The 20,201-nt window shown below is 46.3% G+C and overlaps 1 protein-coding gene across 1 annotated transcript in view; it reads right to left on the reverse strand.

Moving 5' to 3' along the window:
- Positions 1 to 18,997, reverse strand: part of LOC307076433 (protein FAM184A-like) — a 44,397-nt gene extending 25,400 nt beyond the window's left edge. The window contains exons 1-10 of the mRNA XM_079737436.1: positions 18,559 to 18,997; positions 16,076 to 16,153; positions 11,683 to 11,817; positions 9,438 to 9,536; positions 8,985 to 9,191; positions 8,159 to 8,332; positions 7,550 to 7,711; positions 2,367 to 2,502; positions 1,034 to 1,215; positions 230 to 415 (exon numbers count right to left, since the gene is read on the reverse strand). Coding sequence (XP_079593562.1) covers positions 230 to 415; positions 1,034 to 1,215; positions 2,367 to 2,502; positions 7,550 to 7,711; positions 8,159 to 8,332; positions 8,985 to 9,191; positions 9,438 to 9,536; positions 11,683 to 11,817; positions 16,076 to 16,153; positions 18,559 to 18,822 — 1,623 coding nt within the window. The 5' untranslated portion in view covers positions 18,823 to 18,997. The remainder of the gene's footprint in view (positions 1 to 229; positions 416 to 1,033; positions 1,216 to 2,366; positions 2,503 to 7,549; positions 7,712 to 8,158; positions 8,333 to 8,984; positions 9,192 to 9,437; positions 9,537 to 11,682; positions 11,818 to 16,075; positions 16,154 to 18,558) is intronic.
- Positions 18,998 to 20,201: the final 1,204 nt, after the last annotated feature.

Raw genomic sequence — 20,201 nt, forward strand, 5'->3', positions numbered from 1 at the left:
AATGAGCAGTATCAGCTGAATTATCACAGCCGAATCACAGCCGTGCTGATATTCAGTACAACAGCACTCCCCGCTCCTGTGATACTGCTTCATTTTCCTTCTCCTGACAAATACTGATTGTAAGTCACTTTGGATAAAAGCGTCTGCTAAACGCCCTGAATGTAAATGTAAAAATAGAATCAAAAGGGCTTTAATTTTTCTTGAAGATGGCTGTGATCTCAACACTCACCGTCATCAGCACCTCCTTCTCCTCCTCCTTCTCCTGCCGGACCTCCTCCCTTAGGGCCCTCTGCCTCTCCTCAACGTCCTCCAGAGCGCGCACCTGCGCCTCCTGGAAACGCAGGGCCTCGTCCTCGTAGCGGCCCCGCAGCAGAAACAGCTCCTTCTCATACCGCTGGTGCTCCTCGCGAAGAGTCTGTTGGAGGGAGGAGGAGGGGGAGGAGTCAATACTGCCATGCTTAAACAGTCAGTCAAACAATAAGTTACATACATTAAGTAATAAACTCAGTCAGTCATAAATGGTAAGCATTGAACAGTCATACATAAACAGTGAGCACTAAACAGTCATTCATAGACAGTAAGCATTGAACAGTCATTCATAAACAGTCATTCATTAGCAGACATTCATAAAGTCATTCATTAGCAGACATTCATAAACAGTCATTCATTAGCAGACATTCATAAACAGTCATTCGTTAGCAGACATTCATAAACACTCATTCGTTAGCAGACATTCATAAACAGTCATTCATTAGCAGACATTCATAAACAGTCATTCATTAGCAGACATTCATAAACAGTCATTCATTAGCAGACATTCATAGTCATTCATTAGCAGACATTCATAAACAGTCATTCATTAGCAGACATTCATAAACAGTCATTCATTAGCAGACCTTCATAAACAGTCATTATATACCCCTCCTAACCAGAACACCCTCACCTGCTCCAATGTGAGCACCTGACATTAATGTACCCCTCCAAACCGGTCGTCAGCCCTCCCAGCCGGAGGTGGGCGGGCTCACACCCTCACCTGCTCCAGCTTCAACACCTGCTGGCGGTGCGCGTCGTCGGCGGCCTGGCTCTGGTTCAGCAGGGCCTCGCGCTCGCCCTCCAGCCGGGACATGGCCTCCTTCAGACGGCCCTGCTCCTGGTCCAGGTCCCGGATGGTGGTCTCGTGGGACATCTGGGTGGCCTGGAGGCTGCCGATCTGACCTGGGGGGAAGACACGCAGGGCCAGTAACACATACACGCAGAGATGCATAGAAATACACATGAAAATACAAGATAGACGCACACACACACACACACACCAGGGATTAGTTTGATGTTGTAACTTTGAAGTAAGTAATAAACATTGAGTAATAAAAATAAGTAACAACATAAGTTATAAACAGTAAGTAGTAAACATTTAGTAATAACAATAAGTTATAAACATTAAGTAATACACATTATAACAATAAGTTACACAAATTAAGTAATGACAATAAATAATAACAATAAGTTATAAACATTAAGTAATAAACAATAAGTTATTAACAATAAGTAAGAAACATGAAGTAATAACAATCAGTAATAAACAATAAGTCATAAACATTAACTAATAACAATAAGTCATAAACATTAACTAATAACAATAAGTTATAAACATTAAGTAATAAACAATATGTTCTAAACATTAAGTTATAAACAATAGGTAATGACGATAAGTTAGAAACAGTCAGCAGTAACAGTAAGTGATAAACAGTGAGTAGATATCTCTCTCTCAGCGTGTGGTTCAACCTGCTGACCACTGATTGGTCAACGAGCAACAGGTGTGCAGCCTCCCCGGCCCCAGAGTCCAATCAGACTCCGACCAGGTGAGGCTGCTGAGACCAGACAGCATCAACATGTGACTGCTGCTGCTGGCGAGAGAGTTACATGTGTCTGTGTGTTTGTGTGTGTGTGTGTGTGTGTGTCTCTAAGTGTGTGTGTGTTTGTGTGTGTCTGTCTCTTTATGTGTGTGTGTGTGTGCGTGCGTGAGAGAGTGACTGAGTGAGTTTGTGAGTGTGTGTGAGAGAGTGAGTGAGTGAGAAAAAGAAAACAAACACTAAAGGGCCAGTGAACCCTCATAAACACAGGCAGACAGACAGCCAGACAGACAGACAGACACTGTTCCTTACTGGCTTTGTGCAGGATCTCACCGGCCTGCTGCTGACACACACATACACAGAAACACCCGACCAGAAAAGCACACTGCAGGACCGACCCAGCCCCCAGGAGACAGACAGACAGGCAGACAGGCAGGCAGGCAGGCAGGCAGGCAGGCAGGCAGACAGACAGGCAGACAGACAGACAGACAGACAGACAGACAGACAGACCCTTACTGGCTTTGTGCAGGATCTCGCCGGCCTGCTGCTGCACGCGGTCACGGCTGTGTTCCAGCTCGTCCTCAGTATCCTTCAGCTGCATCACCCAGATCTCCCCGTCCTGCAGCGCCTCGCTCAGCTGCTGGTGCAGGTTCTGGGGGAGGCCACACGCACACACAGGCATACAGGCGCACACACATATAGGCACGCACACACACACACACACACGTACAGGCACGCACGCATACAGGCATACAGCCACGCAGGCACGCACATGTATAGGCACGAACACACGCGCGCGTATATATACGCAGATGCACGCACAAGAATACACAGGCACGCATACACACATATATGCAGACACATGCATACAGGCACGTACACACATACAGGCACACACGTGCACACACACATATACACACAGATACACGCAAGCACACGCATATACACAGATGCCCGCACATAGACGCACGCCCAAGCAGACACACACAAACACACGCCCACACACGCAGACACACACACACATACGCAGACACACACACACATACGCAGACACACACACACACATACGCAGACAGGGAGGCACACACAAGCACACATACAGATACACACACGCAGGCACGCACACACACACACATGCACACAAACACACACGCACACACAGGAACACGCGCACACACACACACCAAAAATAGAGACACAGAAAAATACACACACACACACAGAAGCGTTGGCACACAAGCACATACACATACAGTACATATACATGTGAACGTACGTAAACATTTGCAGTACGAGCACTGACGTTCTGAGGACAAGGGGCCACATACACACACACACAAACACACACACACAGTGCACGTGCATTCACACACCTTTGAATAAGAAACAGGTTCCATCACTTCCATCACTGGTTAAGCCATCATCTATCCCTTCTGCCTGTTTCTTTACTGACTGTCCCCCTGACACTGCTTTGAGGGGTTAGGGTGGTGACTGTTTATCCAGGGTTAGGGGTTACAGTGTGCTGACTGTTTATCTATGTAGGTGTTAGGGTGTGCTGACTGTTTATCCAGGGTTAAGGGTTCGAGTGTGCTGACTGTTTATCCCTCATGACAGAGCGTGCTACTTTCAAAATGACCAGGTCAAAATTATCTACCTACATTAAAAAATGCTAAATATATTTATTTATTTATACTAGAGGTGCAACCTCTAGTTGTAATTAAACTCATAGCTATATTGTGGAAACCCCGGTCGATAATCTAACAAATTTCTGAGCGCATAATATAATAACATTTTGCCTATAATATTACAACGTATAACATTTTGGTTCACCTATTAATGAAGCAAGCATAAACATTTTCTCCTTACGTTATGAAGCAAGCATAATCATTTTAAGGACACAAGTCCCCTGCATTTTCGCCACATTTCTATATCAGGAGATTCGCCCGTGAGGGGGATCCACACTTCATGCTTTACATGTACAGTGGGGCAAAAAAGTATTTAGTCAGCCACCAATTGTGCAAGTTCTCCCACTTAAAAAGACCAGAGAGGCCTGTAATTTTCATCATAGGTAAACCTCAGCTATGAGAGACAAAATGAAAAAAAAAAATCCAGAAAATCACATTGTCAGATTTTTTAAGAATTTATTTGCAAATTATGGTGGAAAATAAGTATTTGGTCACCTACAAACCAGCAAGATTTCTGGCTGTCACAGACCTGTAACTTCTTCTTCAAGAGGCTCCTCTGTCCTCCACTCGTTACCTGTATTAATGGCACCAGTTTGAACTCCTTATCAGTATAAAAGACACCTGTCCACAACCTCAAACAGTCACACTCCAAACTCCACTATGGCCAAGACCAAAGAGCTGTCAAAGGACACCAGGAACACAATTGTAGACCTGCACCAGGCTGGGAAGTCTGAATCTGCAATAGGTAAGCAGCTTGGTGTGAAGAAATCAACTGTGGGAGCAATTATTAGGAAATGGAATACATACAAGACCACTGATAATCTCCCTCGATCTGGGGTTCCACGCAAGATCTCACCCTGTGGGGTCAAAATGATCACAAGAACGGTGAACAAAAATCCCAGAACCACACGGGGGGACCTACTGAATGACCTCCAGAGAGCTGGGACCAAAGTAACAAAGGCTACCATCACTAACACACTACGCCGCCAGGGACTCAAATCCTGCAGTGCCAGACGTGTCCCCTTGCTAAAGCAAGTGCATGTCCGGGCCCGTTTGGAGTTTGCTAGAGAGCATTTGGATGATCCAGAACAGGATTGGGAGAATGTCATATGGTCAGATGAAACCAAAATAGAACATTTTGGTAAAAACTCAACTCGTCATGTTTGGAGGAGAAAGAATGCTGAGTTGCATCCAAAGAACACCATACCTACAGTGAAGCATGGGGGTGGAAACATCATGCTTTGGGGCTGTTTTTCTGCCAAGGGACCAGGACGTCTGATCCGTGTGACGGAAAGAATGAATGGGGCCATGTATTGTGAGATTTTGAGTGAAAACCTCCTTCCATCAGCAAGAGCACTGAAGATGAAACATGGCTGGGTCTTTCAGCATGACAATGACCCCAAACACACCGCCCGGGCAACGAAGGAGTGGCTTCGTAAAAAGCATTTCAAGGTCCTGGGGTAGCCTAGCCAGTCTCCAGATCTCAACCCCATAGAAAATCTTTGGAGGGAGCTGAAAGTCTGTTTTGCCCAGCAAAGGCCCAAAAACATCACTGCTCTAGAGGAGATCTGCATGGAGGAATGGGCCAAAATACCAGCAGCAATGTGTGAAAACCTTGTAAAGACTTACAGAAAACGTTTGACCTCTGTCATTGCCAACAAAGGGCATGTAACAAAGTATTGAGATGACCTTTTGTTATTGACCAAATACTTATTTTCCACCATAATTTGCAAATAAATTCTTTAAAAATCAGACAATGTGATTTTCTAGATTTTTTTTTTTCATTTTGTCTCTCATAGCTGAGGTATACCTATGATGAAAATTACAGGCCTCTCTCATCTTTTTAAGTGGGAGAACTTGCACAATTGGTGGCTGACTAAATACTTTTTTGCCCCACTGTATATGCGGACATCGATGTCGTTCAGACATCAGTAGAATCAACGGGGGTTAAGGGGTGTGGGCTTGCAAGGGGCGGTATATGACGTAGGGTCTAAGTTTGTAAGAGGCCGGATAAGTGTGGCCACTGTCACTGTAGTTTGTTTTGGTTTGACCGCAGACAGCATTGAGGCAGAAGGGGCAGAACTCAATGCGATCATCTTAAATATTTCTGCAACGATGCATCATATACTCTGTTGCATTCACCACATCTGAAGCATCGATCGATGAAAGATTGGAGCATGAGTTAGAGACAAATAGAAGAAACTACAAAGAAGAGAGACGTCGCGAACGACTGCGTTACCAGAGAATGAGAGCTTATTTTTTGCTTCATTTCCCATATAACAAACAATCGGACAAATGAAGTTGATTTCTGTGTTTAACTGAGAAAACAGAGAGTATAATCTTCAGCTAACTTTCAATAATAATAATAAAATAAAATAAAAATCGATATACGCGTGCAGCTGTGAACTCATGTATTATAATTTATTGTATGACGTGTACTTTTAGGTTTATGATAAGACCTATCGTTTAGCGTTCACAATGAATGACTCTGAAAAGCAGTGCCAATATTTAAATATGTTTAAACCATTCAGTGAACAAAAGGCGACAGGCTGATTATCATTTAGGTGGCCAATCAATGACATGCAAATGCAGACTGAAGCGTCATCAACACGCGACTGGCAAGCGACATGGCAACTACTATTGGTTAGTTGAAAATAATAATAATAATAATAATAATAATAATAATAATAATAATAATAATAATAATAATAATAATAATAAACAGCTTCTTCTGAAACTGAAAATTGTGTTAATTTACAGAAGCGTATAAACTAAGTGTAACAACAGCTAAGGCAGCAACCTACCTAACGATAACGAAATAAAGCACGGTGTTGTGCGGGGGATGGGAGAGGGAGAAGGGGGGGTGTGAGGGCAAGATTGCAGATTGTACATTGACGTGAGAGTTTAAGATGTTTTATTTTTTTAACCAGAAAAAGACGTAATTGAGATTAAAAATATCCTTTTCAAGTGTCCTGGCCAAGACAGGCAGCAGTACCCTACAGTCACACATAGCCTACACACAAAACATTAGTAAAATAAAACATCTAAAACAGTCGAGAGGGGGGATATCAATATTAAGAGAGCAAATATTACATTTCAGCAATAAAGTCAGGTCTTGTGGTGGACTCTATAGACATAATTCCCCATACTGTGTTATGGACATGTTTTCGTTCTGTGTTATAGAGACGCTGTCTCTTTAAGAGATAGCACGTCTTTTTTGTTGATATGCCGGTCGCCGCGATGTTTGAATTTAACGGTTTTAAATGATGAAAATAACGACAATGCGTTGCGTTGTCGACGTGAGAAATCCTCTCTTCACTTCTTTTATCGTTAATGTCTGTAGACATAACGTCTTACCTGGGAGAGTGTGTCGACGGCGGGGGCCGTTAAAACAGTCGGAGCTGGGATATCAATATCGCAAAAACATTGCGGGATGCTCAAGGAGGCGAGTAAAATGAAAAAATAAATAATGTTTAGCAAGAAAGTGTATAACGTCTCAGCCCGGAGATAATGTCGACGGCGGGGCTGTATCTCGATCTCTTGCAACGTCTGCGTCCACGCACGTGTTTTTGCGGTGTGCGTGTGTGTGTGTGTGTGTGAGCGTTCGTGTTCGTGTGCAGTGTGTGTGTGTAGGCCATGTGTGTGTGTGTGTGCGCGCGCGCGTGCTGTGTATGTGTGCTGCGGGCTGCTTGGCATTTGCGGGTTGACCAACTTGTCGAGTAACTTGTGCGACAGGCCTGCTATTATATAGTAGTAAGGTTTACTGAGTACATGCTCATGATGACTTTCACTGACCGCGGTCAGCCAGGGTTGCATAGTCCAGACAGACAGAAGCTGCTGGTAGCTAGTCTCAAGAAGGCTTCCACATGACCATCAGTGATGGTTGAACGGTATTTAGACTGAATAATATTAATGTGGGAAAAGGCGGACTGGCATAAATGTAAAAGTACACACACACACACACACACACACATGCACACAAGCACACACACATAGTCACACACACACACACACCTTGATGGTGCCCTCTGCGTTGGTGAGCGAGGTCTGCAGCCTGTTGGCCTTGTCCCGGTTCTCCCGGGCCTCCTCCTGGGCCCGCTGCAGGTCGCAGCGCAGCTTGGCCAGGGAGCGCTGCAGCGCCACCTCCTGGAGCTGGAACTCCTTGCGGAGCTCCACCTGGAGGGGGGAGGAGGAGGGGGGGGGGATATGAGGCTATGGACTCCAGGAGGTTATTAGAGGCTTCATGAGGCTATTGGAGGCTAGGGGCTATTGGAGGTTCCTGGAGGCAATTGGTGGCTATTGGAGGCTGTTGGAGGCTGTTGGAGACTGTTGGAGGCTGTTGGAGACTGTTGGAGGCTGTTGGAGGCTATTGGCCCCAGGAGGCTATTGGAGGCTGTTGGAGGCTATTGGCCCCAGGAGTTGTACCTGGCCCCTATTGGAGGCTATTGGAGGCTATGTGTTAGTGGAGGCGATCAGAGTTTTAAGGAGGCTATAAGATGCTATGCACTCATTGAGGCTAATGGCCCCTGGAGGCTCTTGATGCTTTGGGCTCCATGGAGCGATGTGCTCCTGGTCCCTATTGGCTCCTTGGCCCCTGACCCCTTCCCCTCAGTATGGCCCTACCTCGGTGTGCTTCCAGGCCAGCAGGTTCTCGGCGGTGAGCTGGTGGGTGCGGCGCATGCCCTCCAGCTCCCTCTCGTAGAAGTCCTGGGCCTTGGCCAGCTGGCCCTCATACTCCTCCACCAGCTGCACCTTGTCCCGGGTGAGCTGCTCCACGCGCTCCATCAGGGACTCCACCTGGAGGGAGGGAGGGGGGGAGGGGGGAGAGAGGGAGGGAGGGAGGGGGGGAGGGGGGAGAGAGGGAGGGAGGGAGGGGAGAGGGAGGGGGGGAGGGAGGGAGGGAGGGGGGAGAGGGAGGGAGGGAGGGGGGGGAGAGGGGAGGAGGGAGAGAGGGAGGGAGGGAGGGGGGGAGGGGGGAGAGAGGGAGGGAGGGAGAGAGTCAGGCATGAAAACAGATCGAGAGACAGAACGACATTCAGATTGTGAGACAGATAGTCAGATAGAAAACAGACGGACAGAAAAAGGAGACAGACCATCAGACTGACAGACAGACAGAGAGCGAGACGCCCAGCCCTTCAGACAGGACACACGTTAAACACACACACCCGCTCGTTGCACGACTAAATGCTCATCCCTGCCCCTCCCACCACGTCTGTCTGTCTGTCTGTCCGTCTGTCTGTCTATCTCCCTCTCTGTCTCTCTCTCCCTCTCCCTTTCTGTCTCCCTCTTTTTCTGTCTGTCTGGCTGTCTGTCTGTCTGTCTGTCTCCCTCCCTCTCTATCTGACTGTCTGTCTCTCTGTCTCCCTCTCGGTCTGTCTGTCCTCCCTCCCCCCCCCTCTCCTCCTCCCTCCCCCCCCCTCTCCTCCTCCCTCTCCTCCCCCCCCCCCACCTCGTGGCGGTGCGTCTCCGCCTGTTTCTCCTGCTCCTCCGAGGAGGAGGCGCTGTGGTGCTGCTGGGCGTGCAGCAGGGCCTCCACCTCCCCCCGGTGGGAGGCCCGCAGCTCCTCCAGGGCGCGGCGCTTCTCCCCCTCCACCGTGGCCTGGGTCTGGCCGAAGGAGCGCAGCTTCTCCTCAAAGTCCCGCCGCATCTCCTCCACCTGTTGGGGGGGGGAGAGAGAGAGAGAGAGGGAGGGAGGAGGAGGAGGAGGAGGAGAGGGAGGGAGGGAGAAATGGAGAGAAGGAAGGAGAGAGAGAGAGAGAGAGAGAGAGGGAGAGGGAGAGGGAGAGAGAGAGAGAGAGAGAGAGAGAGAGAGAGAGCGAGTGAGAGTGATTGGGTGACTGACTGAGAGAGGGAGAGAGATGGTGTGTGTGTGTGTGTGTGTGTGTGTGTGTGTGTGTCCTACCTCTCTGCTCATGGACACCACTCTCTGTGTGTGCTGGGCTTCTGTGCAGATCTGGGCGTCCTCTATCCTCTGTCTGTACATGTCAAACTCAGCCAGGGCCTGACATACCGACACACACACGCACAAGCACAAACACACACACACATGCACACACACACAAACACACACACATAGAGAGACACACAAACACACACTCGCGCATACACACACAGACACACAAACACACACACGCACATACACACACACACACAAATATAGACACCAGATCAAGGCACAAACACACAATCACACACACACACACCACACACACACACAGCCACACACACACACACGCGTGATGAGATCATGTCAAACTCTGACCAGCGCACCCGCTTATTATTTAACTGTTTTCGCAATAACAATTGCACAACTTTTCATGCAGGAACGTTGTACGTCGACTTTTAGTACAATTTTATTTTCACTGGATTTACCGACAAGGTACGATTAATTGTTGCACACATTCATAGTAACGATTTATCGTTTTTCTCAGTCGCTTTGGTACATTTCTCAGATCAGAATTCTCAAAACTACCTGTTCAATCTTCACATCATTGTGTCACGTGCAAATCAAAAAAGCAGTTTCTCATTTATTTGAAGTTGCAAATGCTTTGGTACATTCATGCAAATGAATGTACCAGTGAATAGTCTCACCCCTACAACATTTTGCCATTAGTTCATTGCATAAGTCTTTACATGCAAAATGGTTGAACAAGTTGTTATAATATGTCAAGCATATTTCTATATATTTCCATTAGAATTTTTTCCTAAATCTTTTCTGAATTGGTAAATTACTACAAGGTGAATCTTGACTTTATCCAAGCAGGGAAATTTGTGAAGTGTTATATCAACCAATGATCAACCAGTTTACTGAAATAGCTCAAAGGTGCATCTCATGAACCATGAACTGGCAAGTATATATATAGCTGGAGCACAACACAATGTTACATTGTCTTACAATGGAAGGACAAGGAATTGGACGGGGTCAACAGCCAGAGAGAAGAAGACGAGGAAGAGGAGGGAGGCTGTGTGAGAATGAGAATTTGTGGCCCAACAGGAACGTCATGAGGTGTAGGAAGACTGCACTGTAATTCCGACAGCAATGCATGTGTAGTTTACCCTAAGGAGATTGTCCTATGTTCACATTTCTAGCAATGACATGGTCTGTCAACAAATTACAGTACAAACAGTCAAAGCGTAAATGTGAATCTTGTCAAGTCTCTTGCAATCAATCTCCCACATACACTAAGGTGTAACTTACAATTTACAATAATTGTCTTCAAAACTTGAGCCATAGTTTACATCAGAACATCCCTCAGAGTACACTGTTATATTGACAACATGACTAAGCAATTTGACTGTCTTATCCGTACACAATTACACAAGAACTTGTCATTCTGATGGCGCTGACATGTTCATTGACACAGATAATTTATTTTGAGAGATGAACTACGGATTTTGAGCAAGAGACTGGCTTTTGCAGGTATCCATCGTGTTTTGCTATTTGTACGAATTGTTTTGAGAAATGCATTTACTGTTTTCCAAATGTCGAGGATGATTCGAGAAATGTAACAAAGTGACTGAGAAAAACTGTAAACCGTATGATTTTTTGGATGTTTTGTGCCAGTGTCAACACACGATATAAACGTGTCGACTCCGATGCTTCATGTCAGACAGACAGACAGAGAGGGAGACAGGCAGACAGAGAGGGAGACAGACAGACAGAGAGGGAGACAGACCGAGAGTTAGTCAGACAGACAGAAAGAGAGGCAGACAGATAGACAGACAGACATACAGACAGACAGAGACGGACAGACAGACAGACAAAGAGGAAGACAGACAGACAGACAGAGAGGAAGACAGACAGAGAGGGAGACAGGCAGAGAGGGAGACAGAGAGACAGACAAACAGAGAGACAGACAGAGAGGGAGACAGAGACATCCGACCTGCTGATTCAGACAGACAGACAGAGAGGGAGACAGATACACAGACAGACAGACAGAGAGGGAGACAAATCCAACCTGTCGCTTCAGACAGACAGACAGAAAGACAGACAGACAGACAGACAGAGAGGGAGACAGACAGACAGACAGACAGACAGACAGACCGATAGACAGACAGAGAGACAGACAGAGAAGGAAACAGACAGAGCGAGAGACAGAGACATCCGACCTGTCGCTTCAAACAGACAGACAGACAGACAGACAGACCTGTCTCTTCATGTGCTCGTGCATCTCCACCGACTCCTCCAGGCTGGCCAGCCGCCGCCGCAGGTCCGCCTCGTCCGCCATCTTGTTCTTGAACTGCATTATCTTGTCCCGTGTCTCCGTGACGATGTGTTGGACCTGTTGGCCCCGCGCCCGAAAAACAAAAGGAAAGACGAGATTAAGGTAAGATATCTCGATTTGTAAACCATGGGAGGAATAAAGTGGATGGTTTGATGTGAACTATATAATTAAAACTATCCAATGTTTTATTGAATATTATATCATATAATATTAATACATGATAGAATTATATAATATTAATATATTATAGAATTATATATTATAATATTATATAATATATATTAATATTTGAATTAAAAAATGTATGTGCAATACTAACTACCATCTACGTTCTATATGGAAGGTATGATGTAATTGTCCATTTTGTTTTTGATATGTATTTTATATATTTTTCATATACCCCTGAAAACAAAAGCTGATAATGAAAAAAATTAATTAAAGAAATGTTCATGTAAAAATATTAGATTACATTACATTAAGCAATCAAAAGAAAAGCATCCAATTATAAAAATAAGGATGCAAACGTATTTCAATTTGCACGTACACGATCAAACCCACTTCTCAAACTTGAGCCGCACTACCGTGACCCAATATACAAACTCCACCCACCACAGGCACTAAGCAGAGAGAGAGAGAGAGAGAGAGAGAGAGAGAGGGGGGGGGGGGGGACAGAGGGAGGGAAGGAGAGAGAGAGAATGACAGAGACAGACAGACAGACAGACAGACAGACAGACAGACAGAGAGAGAGAGAGAGCGAGAGCAACAGACAGAGAGAGGGAGGGAGTGAGCTCAAACTAGAGTCGATTTGGCACAAAGCGAGGCTGTCTGGGAAAACAGATGGCTCACACTTTGTGAGTTAGGACTCAGTGAATCAGAGTAGGCGAGCTGGAACGCTGACTACATTAACACGCTCAAACCGCCAGGCCAACACACTGACACCAAAGGTCTAGTGTCTGAAACACGGCCGTTCCGAACCTAATAATAACAAGTTTTAAGATGTTATGTTTGATGATGGAGGGAGAGAAGGGGGAGGGATGGAGGGAGGGAAGGAGGGAGGGTGTGTCTTGAGGGTGTGACTAGTGTCTTGAAACAACTGCAGTTTCAACCTAATAATAATACCGTTTGAGATGTTATGCTCGATGATGGAGGGAGAGAGGGCGGAGGTGAGGGAGGTTAGGAGGGAGGGGGAGAGAGAGGTGGGAGAGGGATAGAGAGAGAGAGAGGGTGGGAGTGAATGAGTGAGGGAGGGAGGGAGGTGGGAGAGAGGGAGAGGTAAGGAGGTGGGAAGGAGAGAGGGAGAGAGCGAGAGAAAGAGAGAGGGAGAATAGGTTTGGATTGTTTGATTGAAATTCTTTATTGAAACCTGCACAAAGGTAAGCATACAAATTTCCATTGCGGTCCCTTGGTAGTGTAAGCATGAATATAGGTGTATGTAAGTGTGTGTATTAAAGGTCCCATGGCATGGTACTTTATGGATGCTTTAATATAGATATTAGTGGGCCCCTAACATAGTATTTGAAGATGTTCCCGAAATTCAGCTGTGGTGCAGAATTATAGCCACTAGGATCCAGTCGCACATTGAGCTTTCCCCAAAGGCGCCGTTTCGGTGTCTCTAGGCCACGGTACTATGCGCTCTGTTCACAGTGGATGTATCGCAATGGTGTGGCGCACACAGCCTTTGGCCGTGTTCTGTAAATATTCTAGAAAACTCCGGGTGCTCCGGCGGGAGTCCTGGGGCTCTATATTTAAATAATATCATATTATACATAGATATCTATATCATATCATATATATTATCACGGCCCAACTACAGTGTTGTTGTGGAAATACCAGAGACGTCAAAGAACTGACGTGTTATACGCCATAACACCAACCGCAGAACTGTTATCCAAATAACAAAGAAGGGTACAACACTTGTGTTACAGTGTGTGTAATCACACACACACACACACACACACACACACGTGGCACACGCACAATCGTAGCTCATTGTCTCATTGGCGGGCCAAATTCTCTGGGCTGGCAAGGCAGAGAAAGGGGAGGTGGCATTTTCCCTTATGAAGACAGACGGGGAAAATTCCGAAACAGCGCATTTGAGCTTGGTTTTTTCAAAGGTGGAGCAGCATAGGCGTCAATTACGCCGGGGACGCGTCCCCACCAGATTTCGTCAAGATTAATTTTGTACACTTGTAAAAAAAAAAAAAAAATCGAGTTGGATCATTATGGATTATTACACGGGTCTTCTCAATGCAATGGAACGCTCCGTTCACTTGCATGGGCTCTTCACAACTTCCGGCGGTGAATTATATTTGATAATTCACCATTGACGCTGTCAAGGAAAACAAAGGACTTCGCGCAGCGAAGGTGTCTTGGTTCCCGATAATGACCGGCGTTCTATACATTATCCCTTACTTATTACACGGCTCTTCTCAATGCTGTAGACTGCTCCATTTACTTGCATGGGCCTTCCTAACGTTCAGCTGCCAATTATTATTGATTATTACACGATCATTTTTGCCTCTGATTCACGTCATCTGTATCACTCCGCAGTCCGGTAACTTATCAACCCCAGTGTATTCGGTTGCTAAGCGACGTCAACGACTTTGGCAAACTATTTTTCTGCTGATCAACACTACGAATGATAACAAATACATTGGAAAAAGACACACTGTGTGAAGTTATTTTTTAGATTTGGCAAGTAGCCATTACCAATAATAACAATACTATTTGACTGGGAGGATGAGGCATCAGACCATTAAGTCAATTTAGCCTGAATACATAGGTAAAAAGCAACAGAGCAGGTTGCTAGTACAATGGACAGTATCAAAACGATAACCTGTTGAACTAAATGGATGTGGTAGGCTACACCAAGGGATGCATCTGCAGACCACTGCCACATAAATAAAGTTAAGACGCAATATTTATTGCTTAAGATTTGCTGGTGCTGTGGTGAGGTCTTATGTGTTTTTTGCACTCAAGTGGTCGGCTGTTTTAACTTGCAATTGATAGTCAGTGGAGTCAGTCTCTTGTTGACACAAAGTGACTTTTGGTCATTCTTGCTTTGCTTGAATTCTGGAATAATTGTGGGGGGGAGTGCATGAGTTTTGATCAGAATGCCTGATGTAGGCTAGTTTTAATGGAATGCGTGATGTGAATTGAGAACAGCCAGCTCATGATGTGATACAGCGTTCCGCTGTGCAACAAATATTTTTTTCTTTTTCAATATTGACAACTTTTGTAGTGCTGTGTGTAGCCACACGTTTGGCCCTTCTGAACTTAAACACGCAGTTGATTTCCTTTCCTAGAAAACCTCAGAAAGTGAAATTTTCATGCCATGGGATCTTATAAGGTAGGAGGGTGTCTTGAGGTTGTGTCTCGTGTCTTAAAACACTTAAAACGCAGAGTTATTATGCTGACCTAGGATCAGAAGCCAGCCCTAAAACCATGATTCAAGATTCAAGAGTTTTATTCGTATTCTTATTGTATGTCGTTATTGTTGTGTAGCGTCTTACACTAGCTATCTTTGTTGTGTGCGAGGAATGGGTTAACCTAGTGATGGTTAGTGCACTTGGCTCTCTCTGCTTTGAGCTTCAAAGCTGGAGACCAGCTCTTTATTTGAGCTTTAGCAATCTGGCTTTTGCAAAGGCCACAGGATTCAAAGAGTTCCTGGAATGGATCCAAGAGTTACAAATGACCACTTACTCAAAGTGTAACGTAGGTCCACTTACCCAAGTGCAGCTTTTTACACCCTTTACCTTTACATTAAGGGATTTTTGCAGCGACTTACAACCATTCAATCATCGACGGCGGAGTCGACCACGCAGGGCGACAGCCAGCTGATCAGGAGCAGTTAGGGTGAGGTGTCTTGCTCAGGGACACCTCGACGCTTAGCTAGGAGAGGCCAGGTATCGAACCAGCAAACTTCCGTCATGGAGCAGTTAGAATGAGGTGTCTTGCTCAGGGACAGCGTGAAACTCAGCTAGGAGGAGCCTGGGATCGAACTAGCAACCTCCCGGTTACCAGTCAACCCGCTCTACCTCCTGAGCTACTGAGCTACTGCCTTTACCATTCCATCCTCCTCTCTGGACTTGCGGATAATCTTGTAATCACCGGGACAGCCCTCTCTCCTAGCTTCACTCGTGAATCACTCACAGACAGCCATGCGTACCCAGTAACAGTGTGTGCAACAGATACTGTTGCACACTGATTGATTAACGAGCAACAGGTGTGCAGCCTCCCGCAGCCCCAGAGTCCAATCAGACTCAGACCAGGTGAGGCTGCTGAGACCAGACATCCTTTACATTCTCAGATGTACCTCGTCTTCATGGGACTCTTTCAGTGCCTCCATCTCTTCCTCGTGTTCGTCGTTCTTGGTGTTAAGGGCGTAAATCACCTGAGAGAGAGAGAGAGAGAGAGAGAGAGAGAGTGTTCAAGACTTAAAGAGAATCGTTTTTTTTTCCCAGTTATATATATCTTTATACATACACATCACCTGAAAAAGAGAGGGAGAGAGAAGAGAGCGAAAGAGAGAGAGAGAGAGAGAGAGAGAGAGAGAGAGAGAGTGAGAGAAAGAGCAAGAGGGAGAGAGAGAGAGAGAGAGAGAGGGAGGGCATTCAAGACTTAAACTGACTTTAAGTTTCTCCAGTTAAACATATATTTATATATACATACACATACAAACATAAATTACTTTGTTACTATTTTTACTCTTTTTATCTTCTTATACTACTATTCTTTTTTTTGCATTGTTAAAGAGAACTTGGGATACAATAATGTTCTTGCCAGCTATGACTGCTATGCCTGTTATGATGTGTATATAACGAATAGAATAACCTGAGCTTCATATTTCTTGTTTTGTCTCATTTTGTTTCTTCAACGATATCTCGGAGTGCAACTGCATTCAGAACCCCTTTCCACACGTAGCTAAAAATCGGTCTCAGTCCAGTGTCTAGGGAAAAGGCACACCATCTACCAGTAAAGCCAGCGATGCAATTGATTATTTAGGTTAATTTATGTTAACCAGTTCACACTGAAACCACTCCGAATTGAAACCGGTTCACACTGAAACCAGTTCAAATTGAAACCAGTTCACACTGAAACCAGTTCAAATAAAAAAACAGTTCACACTGAAACCAGTCCGAATTGAAACCAGTTTACACTGAAACCAGTACAAACTCACTGCAACAATACGTCCAGCCGTGCAGTAGGTCTTGCCTGCACTGTTAAACCGTTCCATAAAGTGTTCAATGAATTATGGATGCTTGTTTTAATGGTGGAAGGGCCGCACACAGACACTTTCTCTTGGCTTCTCTCTGTTGACTTCCTGCCTCTCCCTCCCTACTTCAGAATTAGTCGGATAAGTCTTTCTATGACTCTAGGTCAAAGTCTCTCTATGACTTTAGAGACTAGGTGATAAGTCTCTCTATGACACTAGAGTCTAGGTGATAAATCTCTCCATGATTCTAGAGCCTAGGTGGTAAGTCTCGCTGACTCTAGAGTCTAGGTGATAAGTCTCTCTATGACTCTAGTATCTAGGTGATTAGTCTCGCTATGACTCTAGGTGATAAGTCTTTCAAACCTGAAAAGTCCCTACATGATTCCGCTATCAAGTAAAAGATGGCGGAAACAATGTGTCACAGGTTAAAAGTAAAATCGGCACAAAGCCCATTCATATTGTTTTAATAAAAGGTGTGACATAAAAATATATAACCCACTAGTGTGTTGAGCTTGTAGTACGCATAGACCAAACTACAGACTGCAGTCCCCCCCACCTCCAAACAAACCAAAGGTTTTTTTTTGCCTGTATCTTGCCAGAAATTTTCCTGCATTTTGCAAACATTTTGCCAGCTTGATGCCCGCATTGTGCCAGCATTTTGCAAGCATTTTGCTAGCAATTTCCCGGATATGTACCGTTTATTTCCCGTCATTATGTGTTTGTCGATGCCCGGTACCGGTAACGTTCCTCTGTGCAGGAGTAGGCCTGTTTGTTTTAGGTTGTCGCTTAGCTGAGAGGAGGAGGAGTGAAGCGCTGCCAAAACACGAGGTTGCTCTAAAAGGTGACATAACTTCACTGATCCCAGGCTGGCCAAAAAAAAGAACAAGCGCACGCACACGTACGCACAAACACACACGCAAGCACACGTGCACACACGGGCACTTGGTATAGTCTGGGGTAGTCAATAGGAACTCGGCAGAGCTACACCTTCATAGAATGACAACAATTCCTCTTTCATTCATACCTGTGTGTATGTGTGTGTGTGTGTGTGTGTGTGTGTGTGTGTGTGTGTGTGTGTGTGTGTGTGTGTGTGTGTGTGTCTGCGTATTTTTATACCTCGCAGAAAAACACGTCCAGCGACATGAGGAGCGCTGGGTACATCCCATCATTCACGAATAAACGGAATTCCCCCCCCCATCCTGTCCCCTGGTTGAAGTACCGTCTACACTGTGGAGCAGGACACCTCCACTCTCCGCTACGGAAACAACACCGCCACAAACGGGGGCTCCGACAGCACGTAAACACACACGCACACACACATACATGCATACATACATGCATGCACAGAAACACATACACACAAACATACAAACACACACATACATCCTGGAATGGATCCATAAAGCCTCCGACTGCACGTAAACACACGCACGCACACGTGCACGCGCGCTGATAAGCACGCACGCGCACAAACACACATCTTTACGCCTCTGATGGATCCGTGAAAGGCTCCGACAGCACGTAAACACATGCACGCACACACGCGTATGCACGTGCACACACACACACACACACACACACACCTTGGTGAGCTGGGCTATCTTCTTGCTCATCTTGAGGTGCAGGTCCTGCGTGTACTCCAGCGACCAGCCGCCGCCGCCTTCGTCGCGCGACATCGCCGCGGCGCACGAGGACGTACGCGTGTGTCTGCTCGTGTTGTCGACGATGGGGGGGCTACAGGGGGTCTGCCACCCGCTCCCGCCCCCGGACGCCATGTTGAGGCGCAGGTAACAGCGCAAGAACGTGCCGGTTAGGGGTCCCGGCGCGGCTTTAGACGTCCAGTACATCCACGCTCATGCCCGCGCGCGCGCGTGCCAGACTCGTTAAGGGGGACGCGCGTGCCCGCGGGGTCATCCTGTTAGAGATGCATCGTCCTCACCGTTGTGATGGACAGAGGCGCGAGGAGACGATGCGAGTTGAGATGCCGTCGCGCGCGCGCTTGCTTTCGGTCGCTGCCTGCCTGCCGCCGCCGCTGCTGCGTCTGTTCTGCGGTGAACGCGCATCGAGGGCGCGCGCCGAGGGGAAGAGACGCGGCGACGTGACGTGCTCCAGATGTTGTTTTCTCCCATCCGCTGCAAGACGCTTATCTGCACGTGAACACATGCAGTGTTGGGGTTGTTGTTATTTTATTCATTTATCTATTTATTATTATTATTTATTTATTTATTTTAATCCAGGTTCACCACCGTGACCACGTGACCATCCGTGGTGTGTTGTTAAAAAACATAGAGTCGACGTTGTACAACGGGACACACCCCTACCCCCCCCCCCAAAAAAAAAAGGTGAAATCAGATGCAACCAATCGATCAATTAATCGATCAATCTATTAATCAAATGACCCCACACGTGATTCACTGCTCTGCCATAATCACATTATGCGGTGAAACGCTTTACTTAACATGCCCTACATCGCCGATACACACGTGTTGCCAGATTGGGACATATTTCCCGCCCAATCTGGCAACACTGCCAATACACCCCGCGGTGCAGAGGAACGCGTTCTGTGCACACCACGTGACCCCTGCTATGACCACGTGCTTTTTACGCTGAGCCATAACGTCATCCCCAGATCACCTATTGCAGCTCCAGCTACACCGTGTGTTGCGCGCGCACCCCACGCAGGTGAAGCCCCCTCTGCCCCCCCCCCCCCCCCCGCCCGAACCCAGCAGCACCACCTGCCATAAAGTGTGTGTGTGTGTGTGTGTGTGTGTGTGTGTGTGTGTGTGTGTGCTCATGGACCTATGTGTGTCGATAGCACTGAGTTAGGAGTGTGATGTGCGTTCTGTTCATGACATACTGTAGTACTGTAGTGCGTTCCTGTGTGACGCACGCATAGGCGTGCCCGTCCGTCGATGACGTCAGAGTGTGGGTCACTTGGTTACGTTCCGCTTAAGCTGCAGAAACATGGGAGGCTTTGGTGGGCTAGGCCTGAACATTACTGACATCTAGTGGCCACCATGTGTGTGTGTGTGTGTGTGTGTGTGTGTGTGTGTGTGTGTGTGCGTGTGTGTGTGTGTGTGCGTGTTTGTGTGCGTGTGCATGATCAAGATCCCCGGCTGTTCATTAAGATTGTTCATAAATTAAATTAAACCCCTCTTATTTTTGGAGACCAAGGTGATACTGTAACATTAAACATTAAATCAAACAAAATAAAGTGAATATTTTG

The sequence above is a fragment of the Pollachius pollachius genome (assembly GCF_949987615.1).
Source record: "Pollachius pollachius genome assembly, chromosome: 6".
Taxonomy (NCBI): Eukaryota; Metazoa; Chordata; class Actinopteri; order Gadiformes; family Gadidae; genus Pollachius; species Pollachius pollachius.